Here is a 13,812-nt window from a genome sequence, read left to right as displayed (position 1 = left end):
GATCTCATGAGAGGACAACTGGCCACAGAGAAATGAAGCATTGATGGGAGAGAGACTGGCATGGCCAGGACTGGATCAGAGAAGCCAAACTAAGGGGAGACAGATGGACAGATAAACAGCCAAGACCTAGGACTGGAGGGAGTACCATAACAGGGGACGCTGGAGCTGGCATAGAAGCCAACCTCAACCTCTCCCTACAGCGGGGCCCTATTCAGGAAAGTTCTCTGAGTCATAGATACTGTGTAGGACCCTGAAAAGGGGAGTGCCACTAGAAGCAGAGAAGTAACTCTCTTGATTCTCTCTGGACTCAGGTACTAGTCAATTCTATGTTCTTTATTATACAACAAAAATGTTTTATGTTTGGTGTCTTGTTAGTCTGAGTGCTTGTAAGGGAGCCAATGACCATCCTTTGGGGGAAATACCAAATTACTCACCTGTAGGGAATCACTCCCAGAATTCACCTGAGTAGGGTCTGATAAGCCAGAGGGATATGAGAGATCCTCAAGATGTTCTTTGTGACTGACAGAGAGGGAGCCTCTGATACAAGGATTAACCTTTGATTCAATAAGCATTTAAGTGCTTACTCTGTGTGAGCTTCCACTCTCTCTTTGAGATTTCCTCCCCTATTCTCACCATGATTTAATGCCTTTTATAGGAAAATTCCCAGCTAAAGGACCAAGCAAATATAGCCTGTATTATACGAGGGACTAAGATACCTGTGAACTTCTCCTGAAGGTAGAAAATTGGCTCACTGGGAATGGCAGGCCTCTCTGTCCCCCAAACCTGGTCCACAAGGTTGTCTTTGATGGACACCAAGCTTCTGTTGGAACCTTGAAGGTGAAGTTCAAAACTCTTCCATGTGTCTGAGGAGAGAAAGGAGGAAATTATGTCCTGCCTGGTGCTCTTCCTTCCACTCCTTTCCTGGGCAGGGCTAGACTCAAGAAAAAGGATGAAGCAAATGAAGAATTATAGAATCATTCCTTGTATGTATTAGCTTTACAGGTTAGAAAACATGTTGACATTCATTATCCAGTGAAATCCTCTCGCAATCCCAAGAATTGGGCACTTGGGCATTGTCCTGTATCTATAGATGAGGAAAAGGAGGGAATGGGACTGATCCAATGTGAAAGGCCAGTGACAGCACCAGGACTCAGATCCAGGGGTTCCCAGAGGAATGAATGACATTCTACCTTCCCCACCTCTTCACCCCCAAGTTATCTATCTTGTAAATCCTCATGGGAAACAAGGGGCAAATGCCAGAGACAGAGACTACCCATGGCGGATGGCAGAACAGGGACCAGGAGATGGGCAAAATAGAATGCTAGATTTGGACTCAGAACTAGGATCCAAGTCCCATCTTCTACTTATTTCCTTTTGTGACCTTGGGCAAGTCACTTCTCTCTGGACCTCAGTTTCCTTCTTTGGTAAAATGGAGAATAGACTGGATGACTTCTAAGGTTCTCTTCCAGCTCTAAGTCTATGACCCTATGATCTGCTGATTTCCTGCCTAGGTGATACGGGAGGAAGTCATCTGCATGGAGGGGAAGAAACGGGAGCAAATAAATGAAGAATATGATACAATGGAAAGAATACTGCATTTGAAGTCAGAGGATCTAGGTTCAAATCTCTTTCTTTTTTTCCGGGGCAATGAGGATTAAGTGACTTGCCCAGGGTCACACAGCTAGTAAGGGTCAAGTGTCTGAAGCCAGGGCCAGTGTTTTATCCACTGCACCATCCAGCTGCCTCCTGGGTTTAAATCTCAACTCTGCTATTTATGAGCTCTATGATTTGGGGCAAGCCCATTAACCTCTCTGGGCCTCAGGTGCCTCTTGGTTAAAATGTACTAGATTATCTCTAAGGTCCCAGCTGCAAATCCCATGGACGAAATGCTGAAAACCATTCCCAAGCCTTCATCAAGGCTGGATCCTTCTTAGGTAAGATGGATAGATAGATGATAGATAGATGGATGGATGGATGGATGGATGGATGGATGGATGGATGGATGGATGGATGGATGGATGGATAGATAAGGTTGGATAGAACATTCATTAATCACTTACTATGTTCCAGGCACTATATGCTAAGTGCTGGGTATAAAAATACAAACAGGCAAGATAACCTCCACCCTCCATCGAGAAGCATACATTATATTGTACTGAATACAGGTGAGAAATGGGAAAAGGGGCTCTGAACCCTTTTCCAAGTAAAAGGCCAGGTACCATTCAGCTGCTTCACCAGCAACATAGGCTTATTCTATGTTGGGGGCTCTTAAGCTGGTGTCTGTGAACTTTAAGAAAAACAATTCATTGCAACTGTATTTTACTACAGTTGGTTAATTTTGTGCTTAAAAATTGTGCTTAAAAATCCCTACTGAGAGGGGTCCGTAGGCTTTCCCTGATTGCTAAAGGGGTGCAGGAGAGGATTCTGGGAAGATGGTGGAAGACAAGAGCTTGCTTTCCAAAATTTCCCCACAAACAATTTAAAAGTGAGCAATTTAAAAGTTGCTCAAAGTGAACTTTTAGTGTGGCAGAAATAATTAAAAGATGTGGGTAAAGCAGTCATCCAGTTTAAAACAATTTGGGAGTATGTTAGAAAACACCTGACATCCCAGTTGGTGGTTTCACCTGACAGAAGTTCAGATACCTGGTGGGGCGGGGGGAAGAGGACAAGGGAGGGGGCTACAGAATCAACAACAATAAGCCCTGGGGGTAGCTGTGTGGGTGCCCCACAGACAGTGCGGGGCTGGGGGAGTGTTAGGTGGCTGATCAGGGAAGACTGTGGGGGTCCTCCCCTGGCACAGGAACCAGCACGTAGGGTGTGGGACTGTGGCTGTGGGCAGAAGGAGTGAGCATGCGCCTGACTGCCATCGCTGAGGATGGGTCACTGTGGCTCACTGTGGTCATTCCCAAGAGAAGGGAGAACCCGGTTTTCAGTCCAGGATAGAGGGTGAGCTGTTGCTTGCGGCAGCCTGAGGGACCAAAGGAAGTAAGAGCCTTGCGGTGGCAGAGGCGTTGGGGGCTCTGGTTGTGACTCACGGGCTAGAGAGGAAGAGCACCTGAGGTCGGGCCCCCAGACAAAGCTCAGAAAACAACAGCACAAAAAACTTGAAACCTGAGACGTTGTCCTCCACACCTTGGGACCAGAGCCTGACCTTACCCTAAAGTTAACAGCCATGAAATAAGCTGCTAAAAAAATTAGTAAGCAAAAGGGAAAGAAGCCGACTATAGATGCCTCCTATGATGATACAGAAGATCTGGGTTCAGATTCAAAGACAGTGAAGTCAGAACAGCTACTTCTACTTCAAAGGAAAATGTCAAATGGGCAGGAGCCCAAAAAGAGTTCTTGCAAGAGCTTAAAAGGGACTTCAAAAATCAAAGAGAGGTTGAGGAAAAATCAGGAAAAAAAAGTAAGAGTAATGCCAGAATATTATGAAAAGAAAGTCAACCAATTGGAAAAAGAGATCCAAAAACTTACAGAAGAAAAGAATTCCTTAAACATTAGAATAGGGCAAGGGGTAGCTAATTACTTCATAAGACACCAAAAAATAAAAGAGAACGAAAAAATAGAAGAGAATGTGAACATCTCATTAGAAAAAGAACTGACCTGGAAAGTAGATTGAGGAGAGACAATATAAGAATTGTTGGATTACCTGAAAGTTGTGATAAAAAATTAGTCTAGACACTATACTTCAAGAAATTATTAAGGGAAATTGTTCTGAAGTTTTAGAACTAGAGGGCAAAATAGAAATGGAAAAAAAAAAATCCACTAATTACCACCTGAAAGAGATCCCCAAATGAAAACTCATAGGAACATTATAGCTAAGTTCAAAGCGCCTAGGTCAAGGAGAAAATGCTACAAGCAAGTAGAAAGAAACAAATCGAATATTGTGGCGCTACAGTCTGGATAACACAAGATTTAGCAGCTTCTACATTAAAAAACTGAAGGACGAGGCGGGGCGGGGCAGCTAGGTGGCGCAGTGGATAGAGCACTGGCCCTGGATTCAGGAGGACCTGAGTTCAAATCCGACCTCAGACACTTAACACTTACTAGCTGTGTGACCCTGGGCAAATCACTTAACCCTCATTGCCCCGCAAAAAAACAAAACAAAACAAAACCCTGAAGGACATGGAACATATTCCAAAGAACAAAGGAACTGGGTTTGCAACGAAGAATAACTTACCCAGCAAAGCTGAATGTAATACTGCATGGGAAATAGGATATTTAATGAATTAAAGAACTTTCAGGTATTTGTGAGGAAAAGAACAGAACCGAATGATAAAATTTAACCTACAAGAATCAGGAGAAACAAAAGAAGGTAAATATGAAAGACTAATTATAAGGAATTTATTTAGTAAGGTTAAACTGCATACTTCTTATGTGGGGAAATATTATTATTAGCAAAAAATCATACAATTATATCACTAGATGCAGAAAAAGCTGTTGACAAAACCCAACACTCATTCCTACTTGAAACACTTGAAAGCACAAGTATAAATGGATTTTTTCCTTAAAACAACGAGAAGCATCTACCTAAAACTACCAGCAAGCATTATTTGTAATGGGCATAAGCTAGAAGCCTTCCCAGTGAGATCAGGAGTGAAACAAGGATGCCCATTGTCGCCAATATTGTTCAGTATTGTATTAGAAATGCTAGCAAAAAGAGGAGATAAAGAAATTGAAGGAATAAGAATGGGCAATGGGGTAATAAAACTATCTCTTTTTGCAGATAATATGATGATATACTTAGGAAATCCTAGAGATTCAACTAGAAAACTGATTGAAACAGTCATTTTAGCCAATAGCAGGATATAAAATAAACCCACATAAATCATCAGCATTTCTCTATATCACCAACAAAACCCTTCAAGAAGAGATAGTAAGAGATATACCATTTAAAATAACCATAGACAGAATAAAATACCCGGGACTATACCTTCCAAGACAAAGCCAGGAATTACTTGATAGTGGGCAGCATGTTTTCTCACATTATCCACAGAGTAGCTATTGGTCTGGACATGCTGGGGCTACCACAATCTCCTGCTTGAGCTAAAACTAACTATACTTCCTGTACAGTGGTACCTGGAGCGAAGGCTTGACACCATTGAGGTTCGAGATTCTGCCCAGAAATCAGGATCTAGCTGCATCCCAAGGAGATTGGTCATAAGGAGTGGTGTGTTTTGGAAAAGGGGCATGCATCCAACCTGCCAAACTCATCTTTTTTTTTTTTTTGGTGGGGCAATGGGGGTTAAGTGACTTGTCCAGGGTCACACAGCTAGTAAGTGTCAAGTGTCTGAGGCTGGATTTGAACTGAGGTCTTCCTGAATCCAGAGCTGGTGCTTAATCCACCGCGCCACTTAGCTGCCCCAAAATCCATCTCTTAAAAAAAAAAGACAAAGAAAGAAGATGTCACCCCCTCCTTTGTTGTCCTCTATCTGAAAACTGGCTGTAGGAGAATTTAGGTAAATTTATGGGGCTAAATATGCAGACCTTCCCAGTTTACTTAAAAAGAGGCGAAGGGCAATCTCTATACGGAATTTCCAGATGGTTCAAACGATTGTCTTTCTTTTTTTATTTTAATTTTTTATTTAGAATTTCCCCCAAGTTACATGTAAAAAAGGAAAAAAACCCAAATTTTTTCACACTGATTTTCAAATGATTTTCTAAGAGCAAATTATCTGTAAACTCTCCCACTGGAAGGAGTTCTACACCTGACAAATTCTCTAAACAGACCAAGGTTGGAAACTGAGGATTTCAAACTGGGAAGGTATGGGACTGGGATTCACTTCGGGGACCTGGGTCTAGTGCTTCAATTGGCCAGTCTTGCATGGTTCTTCCCTTCACATCCTTAAGCTGGTGTAGAATTCTGGGTTAGCCCATGCCCAATGTCTCTGATTAGCTTCATACGTTCCAGCAGATGGATGTCACCTACTTGAAAGGCAGCATGGTGTAGGAGACAGAGCCTGGAATCAGGAAGAACTGAGTTCCTATCCCTCTTAGGACATTTAGTAGCTGTGTGAAAAAACTGGGTTTGAATTCTGCCTCTGACACTTACAAGCTGTGTGAATACACAGTACGCAAGGATTTGATAGCTTAGAAGCCCCAGCATCATACCCACTTTCTGGGCTGTAGCCCAGGTCATCCTAGCTGTGCCCTGTCATTGCTAATCATGGTATTGTATCTTGGAATGCCCCCTGCTGCCATCAGTGCCCAGATCAAAGCTAAGTACCTACCGATGGAGAAGAGGAAGGGGTCAATGCCAATTTGGCCTCCAGCTGGAACCTCTGCCAGGATCCATGTTGACATGGGCGAAGTACCAACTGCCAAACCCAATGAGAAATAGCCCTTAGATAAGTGTGATTGCCCAGCAGGCCATCCACCCCCATCCCTGAGGTCTTTCTAGCCCAGGATTCTGTTATGCAACAAGCATCCCTTAAGGGGACAAAGTGAGAGTCTATGCCCTCAAGGAATTTAAATTCTACTGGCATTGTGGGTAAGTTAGGCAAGTTAGGTTGTTTTTTTTGGGGGGGGGGGTGGGTTCAATCCCAAAAGTTAGGACCTGTCTCAAACACTCTGAGCTTCTTGGAAACAACCCTCTGGTACCCAAGGGTTTAGACCTCCCCTGAATCTCTGCACGCCAATGCTGGGACTCCCAGTCAGAAGGGTCCTATGGATGCTTTTCCTTGGGTATATCAGGCCAGCCAGTGTTTGGTCTGGAAAGATCAACCTCTTGAGGCCCCAAGGGGGTCTCAGGGGTTGTGCTATACCCAGAGGAGAGGGAAGTGTTTGTTAGCAAACCTAAGCCCTAATGCCCCCTCTCCATACCCTGCTTATGCAGCTCCCAGTTGCAATCCATTTGCCGTTCAGCCTGAATCCAATAGCGGCTGTCGGTCCACAGAGCTGCTTTCCCCTTGGTCACCACTGCATTTCCTGGGATATAGGGAAGGCAAAAATCATGGTTTTAGATATGAAAGGGTCCTCAAAGGCACTGAGTCCAACCTTTATTTTTATTTATTTATTTTTTTGCGGGGCAATGAGAGTTAAGTGACTTGTCTAGGGTTACGCAGCTAGTAAGTGTCAAGCGTCTGAGGCTGGATTTGAACTTACCCCTCATTGCCCCACAAAAAAAGGAAAAAAAGAAAAGCCTCATAAACAAATGCAGAAATGCAAAAAGGAATCTTTCACCAGGTCCCAAAACAGTTGGGGAGGGGAGAAGGAAGTGGGGACATGGCAGACCAGCACACAGTTTAGTCATGGTTCAGGAGAGGAAGAAGGTCTCCTGAGGGAAGGGTTGGCAACCCAGAGTCCTGCAAGGGAGTCGGAGCTATGTCCTCCAGAGTAAGACCAAAGAGGACCATGCTGTAGGGAGGAACTATAGCATCCCCCACCCTGGCCCAATTCCCAAGTCTGACCTCTGGGAAATTCCCTGGTTATCCTGCCCCAGTTATGGATCTAGTGGTCTATGCTAGCCCTCAAGAGGCTTGGATTTCCTCAAGCAGTACGTGGCGGGTGTGTGTAGCTTTGATGCATGTTTCAAACGGCATTTACTATGAAGTATTCCGAGCTGCATTCTTTGTAGGAGGCAGAGTGTACAGCAGAAAGCAGAGGAGTTCTAAAGGCAGAAAACCTGGGTTTGAATCTCATCTCTGATGCTAGCTTGATGACTCTGGGCAGGGCCAAGCTAGGGACATCGGGGGCCTGAGGGCCTGGACACTGGCCCACGGCAGGTGACCCCCTGGCCAGGAGGATGTTGGGGGAGATGAGGATGAAGGTCATCACCTGCAGAACCACTGAAACCGGAGATCCACCTGAGTCTCTCATCATGTTTGGCAATGTACTCGCTCTGAAAAATCAAGCAGATGCCTTCATGAACTTTCTGCATCCTGGGTCACCTTTTGCCCACAATGGCCTAGGATGCTCTCACTTCTCTCCCTAAATTTAGCCTTCCATTGCAGCCTAGTTCCCATTTGGCCCCTCTGTGAAGCCTTCCTTGGTCATGATGCTGTGGAAAGAATGTTGAACTAGGTCCCAGAAGATGTGGGTTCAAGTCTGGACTCTGGTACTTTTTAGCTAGCTAGTCCTGGATAGGGTAGTTCATCTCTCTGAGCCTCAGCTTCCACATCTGCAAAATGGGTCTAATAATCCTTGCATTACCTACTTCCAAAGAGTTTTTTGTTTTTGTTTTTGTTTTTTTGGTGGGGCAATGGGGTTTAAGTGACTTGCCCAGGGTCACACAGCTAGTAAGTGTCAAGTGTCTGAGGCTGGATTTGAACTCAGGTACTCCTGAATCCAGGGCCGGTGCTTTATCCACTGCACCACCCAGCTGCCCCCTTCCAAAGAGTTTTGAATGCCAAACAGAGGATTTTATATTTGATCCCGTAGGTAATAGGGAGCCACTGCAGTTTAGTAAGTAGAGAGGTGACAGGTTCAGACCTGAGCTTTAGGAAGATGACTTGAAGACCCAGAAAAGAACATTTTTGTGACCAAAGGTCTTGGCCGTGTCAGATGGTTCAACATAAGAAACTACTAAGATTTTGCCAGTGGAAGTTTTGTCAAAGCAGAGGCCTTGCCATTTGCTTTGCTGCTGCACCCTAAGGATCCCAGGACTTTTCCTTCTCTCTTGCAGTTGAAACCTTCTACAGACATTGTCTCTCTCATTAGAGTGAGGCTCCTTGAGATTAGGGACTGTCTGACTTCTCCATTTGTACCTCTAGGACTTACCACTTTACTTTGCACATAGTGAGCACTTAATGACTGCTTCATCCATTCATTTACTTTATTTTATTTTTTGTGGGGCAATGAGAGTTAAATGACTTGCCCAGAGTCACACAGCTAGTAAGTGTCAAGTGTCTGAGGCTGGGTTTGAACTCAGGTCCTCCTGAATCCAGGGCTGGTGCTTTATCCACTATGCCACCTAATTGCCCCTCATTCATTCATTCATTCATTCATTCATTCATTCATTCATTCATTCATTCATTCACTCATGTAGTTCTTCCCATTTCCAACAAACCTGTGCTTTCATGTCTTCCTGTGTCTCTTCCACATGCCTCCCATGATATGAGATCTCCTCTCACCCTCTTTTATCTGCAGCTTGAGTCTTCTCTCAGTGACTAGCATTGGACAGGGGGGAGGGGGCGGCCACTCACCATGTGAGCGTCCGTGTCAGGAATGATGTAGGCATCAAGACCGTTGGCCTCCAACTGCTGCCGAAGGTCCTTGAGCCGGGCAGTGGTGTTGACAGCTGTGACTGGAAGATACTGACATGCCCCCAAGGTTCCAGGGAGATGGATGGAAACACAATGGTTTGTTTAGGTGAGGTAGGGCCTGGGACCTTGGCCCTTCCAGCCCTAATATGGATCTACTTGCCCCGCCCCCCACTTCTGGCTCTGCTGGGCTTGACTACAGAAAAGGGCCCCGGAAGCTCTGAGTATGTTCTCGTCCTCCCTGACCTCTGTGCAACCTTTGATAATGTCCTCTCCTCCCGGATCGTCCCTCCTCACTAGGATGGTGGTACTAGCCTCTCCACCTACCTGCCTGGCTACTTTCTCCCAGGCTCCTTCACTGGTTTATCATCCATATCATGCCCCCTAATTATAGTCATCTCCCAGGGCTTTAGCCTGGAGGGACAAGAGCCCGTACAGATGTTTTGGGGGTAGAGGAGGTGGGAGGAGAGAACAGTCTGCACATCTGGACAATGACCCATGGTCTGGATGCCTGGGGTTGACTTGGGAAAGACGCCATTAATTTTCCCATTTCTATAATTAGAACGCTCCCCTCCACTCCTCTCTTCTCCCCTCCCAACCCTAATCCCCTAGGCAACTGACGGGTTCCAATAGACGAGTGTTTAGCAAGGGCCTACTATATGCAAGCTGCACTTGGAAACATGAAAAGCAATGGCGGGGGGGGGGGGGCAAAGTCGGGGCAGACATCTCAGACTTCAGTCCCTTCTGTAGGTCCAGCCCAATGTGGCGCCCGCTGTGGGCACTGATGCCTTCTCTCCCCTATTCTTTCTTTCCCCTTTTCCCCTCCCTCCTTTCAATTCTTTGCCTCCCTCCATCTTTCTCTCCTTCCACCCTTCCTCATTCTTCTTTCCCGGTCTCCTTTCCTCTTTGTCTCTCCTTCCCCATGTCCTTCTCTCCTGTTCTTTGTCTTTTCCTCACTCTTTACCATCCCTCTACCTCTTCCTTCCCTTCTCTTCTTTTTTCTCTCCCTCCTTTCTCTCCCTCTCCTCCTCTCCTTCCCTTTGTCCCTTCCTCCCTCTCTCTGCCCTTCCCTTCCCCTTCTCTCCCCTCCCTCCCCCTTCCTCTTCCCCTCCCTTCCCTCTTCTCCTTTCCTCCCTCCTTCTCTCTCTCCCCCTCCCTCCCCCCTTGTCCTCCCCCTTCCACTCCCCATTCCCTTTGTTTTTTCTCTTTACTCCCCCTCCCCAACCTTGCCGTAGCTTGGGGCTTGCCAATGACCCCCGTGGCATCCCCCAACCCCATTGGTGCCTCTGGAGGTGGGAAATTGATGGAGCCAGAAAGGACCAGGGAGGAATGACTGATTCTCAGGCAGTTAATCAGAAACAGAACCCCTGAGCCAGGAAACCAGGAGCAAATCTGGTGGAAGGGGGAGAGTCTGGGGGCTGAGAGAATTGTCCTGGAAAGGGAGGCGTTGAGCACAGGGGCGGGCAAAAGGCACGTGGTGAGAGGGGCCCCGCTTTGGGAAGGGGGTCAGCCTCACCGGTGGGGTCACAGAACAGTTTCTCATATCCTCTCCTCCAGATGTTGTTTGCTTTGGGTGGCCTAGGACATAGGCTAGAAAACAGCAAGAGAAACCATCACCTCAGCATGGTTTTTATTTTTTTAATTTTTTGTTTTAGTCTGGGAATCGTGCAGATTCAATGGATTGCGCTCTACAGTTAGAGGTGGAAGCCCCGAGTTCTAATTCTAGTTCTGACACATCAGCTGTGTGACCTTAGGCAAAGAGCTTCCTTTCTCTGGGTCTGCTTCCTCTGGAAAAGGGGGAGAGGGAATTGAATTAGAAGATCTTCAGATAATCTCTGATTTTACATCTCTTCCAGCCCCAACAGCCTATTCCTCCTCTTCCTCCCATCCTGATCCCTTTGTCTCTTTTACTCTCACCCAGTGGGATATACCCAAAAGGCAATGGGGTGGGGGGAGCCTGGAATTTTCAGACGCCTGGCTGCCTCGGGGGAGGTAGGGAGGGGATGTCCCAGATCTGATCAAAGCTCAAGGGGGAGATGAGACATGTATCGCTGGTGGGGGGCGGGGTTGGTTTCATTTTTTTAAAAGATCAACCTTTAAACAGAAGAAACATTAAAAAATCCCAGCCCAAGATTTTAAAGTGATAAAATAAAGCAAATCATAAAGGCATATTCCCCTCTCTTAGGGAACTTTAATATCCCTAGAAGTTCCAAGAGCAACTGGAGGGGGGTAGGGGAGGAAGAGTCACCCAGAAGAGACTGAGCCAATGCCTGGGTGAGGCAGGTCAGCTGGGAATCCCACCTGACTGCATTCTCCTCTTTGTTGTGTCCGACTCTCTGTGGTCCCATTTGGGGTGTTCTTCGCAAAAATCCTGGAGCAGTTTGCCATTTCCTTCTCCAGCTCATTTTCCAGATGAGGAAACTGAGGCAAACAGGGTGAAGTGACTCGCCCAGGGTCACACAGCTAGTAAGTGTCTGAGTTTACATTTGAAATCAGGTCTTCCTGACTCCAGGCCTGGTGCTGTAGCCACTTCAAGTGCTACCTCACTTTCCCGGCTTCCCCTCTACTAGACAGAGTTACCCAGTTAACATGAATCGCTCTCCCGGCACAAGGGGATCAGCCATGAGCGCTTTAGAACAGATTTGTCTATAAGAGAATGTGCTGCCTACCTGTCACCCAGCACAAAGTAGGGGCCTGCTGAATAGGGGCCCAGACTGCGTAAATTTGGATGGAGAGGAGAGAACACAATAACTCATCTGGAAAAACTCCCATTTCTCTAATTCAAAGCACTTTTCTCTCCACTCTGGGGGGGGGGGTAGGCAGTAGGAAGAACCAGCCTTCTTCTACTGGTGAGGGGCCACCAGATATAAACCACTTCTTCTGGAAATTTTTCTGGGAAGGAGCATTCCAAAGCTCAGGTGGTAAGTGATGAAGTCATTCCAAGCACTCATAGGTTAAGTAGTTTGCTGATGGTCACACACTGCCAAGAGCCAGATCTGGTTATTGCAGGCCCAAGGTAGTAGGATGCTATCCGGGTTGGTGTTTGGCTTGAGAGCTCTGGGCACGGGGACAGTCAGGGCAAGGCTGATCATGATAACAATCGTAATGACAGGAACAGTGATAACAATTCACATTTCTCAGGGCAGCTAGGTGGTTCAGTGGATAAAGCACCGGCCCTGGATTCGGGAGGACCTGAGTTCAAATCCGGCCTCAGAGACTTGACACTAGCTGTGTGACCCTGAGCAAGTCACTTAACCCTCATTGCTCGGCAAAAAAAAAAAAAAAAACCCAAAACAAAACCAAAAACAATAATACATTTCTCTATAAGGAAGCTACCATATGTATTATTATTTTCATTTTCCAGATGAGAAACTGAGGCATAGAGAGGTAGAATGTGCTAGAATCATAGATTTCCAGCTAAAGGGGACTTTTGACACCATTTAGCCCACTCCTCTCATTTTGCAGGGTGGGGGGAGGAACCTCCTTAATCTCTGAGAGATTCAGTGATTTACTTAGCTAAGGTCACAATGCAAGTCAGTCACCGGGCCTGGATTTGAACTCAGGTCTCCTGACTACAAATCCAATGCTCTTTTCCTTATACCAGGCTTCTTATTTGGTATACTAAATGCCTGTCAGTGAGGCTGGCACCGAAAGGAGTAAAGGTTTCTTCATCATTCTACTCTCTGGACCTCAGTCTCCCCATTTGTAAAATGAGAGCACCTGGGCAAGATGCCATCTAAGGGGGTTTCCAGCTCTAAGACTGCTAGGCCCATTTTCCCCCAGTGCCTACCCTGAGGAGAAGTTTTCTTGGGAAAGATGGAGAAGGAATGGAGAGGGGGCTGGGTATGGGTAGAGAGGGTACCCTTGGACAGTCACCTAAGGGAGAGGAACCATCAGCCACCCTGTCTAGGCTCCTGAATGGAAGAAAGAGGAAGTCATCTACATACCCCACAGAAGGACAGCCCAGAGGCCAGCCAGGACCATCCTGCCTCCGTGGCGGCCGCAGCCCTTCTCCCTGGAGGGCTTCCTGAGGGCCTCCCTGTGACAGCAGGACTGGGCTGGGTCTGCTGGAGGGGATGGGGCCTACAGACGGTCCAGCTCCAACTGGAGCCTCGAAATTAGTCTAAGGGCCTTTGTAGATTTCTGGGAGCCCTAAACTGTCTTTGCTGGCTCCAGGAAAACAGGACCACGGTATGTATACTGTGGCCAGGGACAAAGTGCAAAGGTCCCCAAGGGTAGAGAAAACACAGCTGTCTTGAATCAGCACACCTCCCCACCCCTTTCTATTACAGCTTCCAATGGGACAAGGCCCAGACCTGCTTTGCAAATCAGGCCTTCCCTCTGCAACAAGCTGTTTCCTATCACAAGGCCCTCACCCCCAATCTCCGGATGGACTTGTTTTCTCTTCCCATTGTCCCACTTGGCTTCTCTCTGACTAACAAAGTCTGGCCTCTCTCCTTCCAGGGGGCCTGGGAAACCACACCGGACCCCTTTGGAAACCTCCCCATCACATGGAAGTTGGAAGTTTCTCTTGAGGAACGCAAAGCACACTTCGTTTGGAACCAGAGGACCTGGCTTTAAAATCCTTGGACTGGGGCAGCTAGGTGGCACA

At 46.7% G+C, this 13,812-nt stretch overlaps 1 protein-coding gene across 1 annotated transcript in view; it reads right to left on the bottom strand.

Moving 5' to 3' along the window:
* The window catches only part of XPNPEP2 (X-prolyl aminopeptidase 2), a 40,076-nt gene extending 26,676 nt beyond the window's left edge, over positions 1-13,400 (bottom strand). Inside the window, exons 1-7 of the mRNA XM_043974868.1 lie at positions 13,148-13,400; positions 10,717-10,790; positions 9,144-9,254; positions 7,777-7,840; positions 6,823-6,927; positions 6,231-6,317; positions 717-863 (exon numbers count right to left, since the gene is read on the bottom strand). Coding sequence (XP_043830803.1) covers positions 717-863; positions 6,231-6,317; positions 6,823-6,927; positions 7,777-7,840; positions 9,144-9,254; positions 10,717-10,790; positions 13,148-13,184 — 625 coding nt within the window. The 5' untranslated portion in view covers positions 13,185-13,400. The remainder of the gene's footprint in view (positions 1-716; positions 864-6,230; positions 6,318-6,822; positions 6,928-7,776; positions 7,841-9,143; positions 9,255-10,716; positions 10,791-13,147) is intronic.
* Between the last annotated feature and the right edge of the window lie 412 nt (positions 13,401-13,812).

This window comes from Dromiciops gliroides, chromosome X (assembly GCF_019393635.1).
Source record: "Dromiciops gliroides isolate mDroGli1 chromosome X, mDroGli1.pri, whole genome shotgun sequence".
NCBI lineage: Eukaryota > Metazoa > Chordata > Mammalia > Microbiotheria > Microbiotheriidae > Dromiciops > Dromiciops gliroides.
Note: the sequence above shows the minus strand (reverse complement) of the source record. Positions and strands in the feature narration are given on the sequence as shown.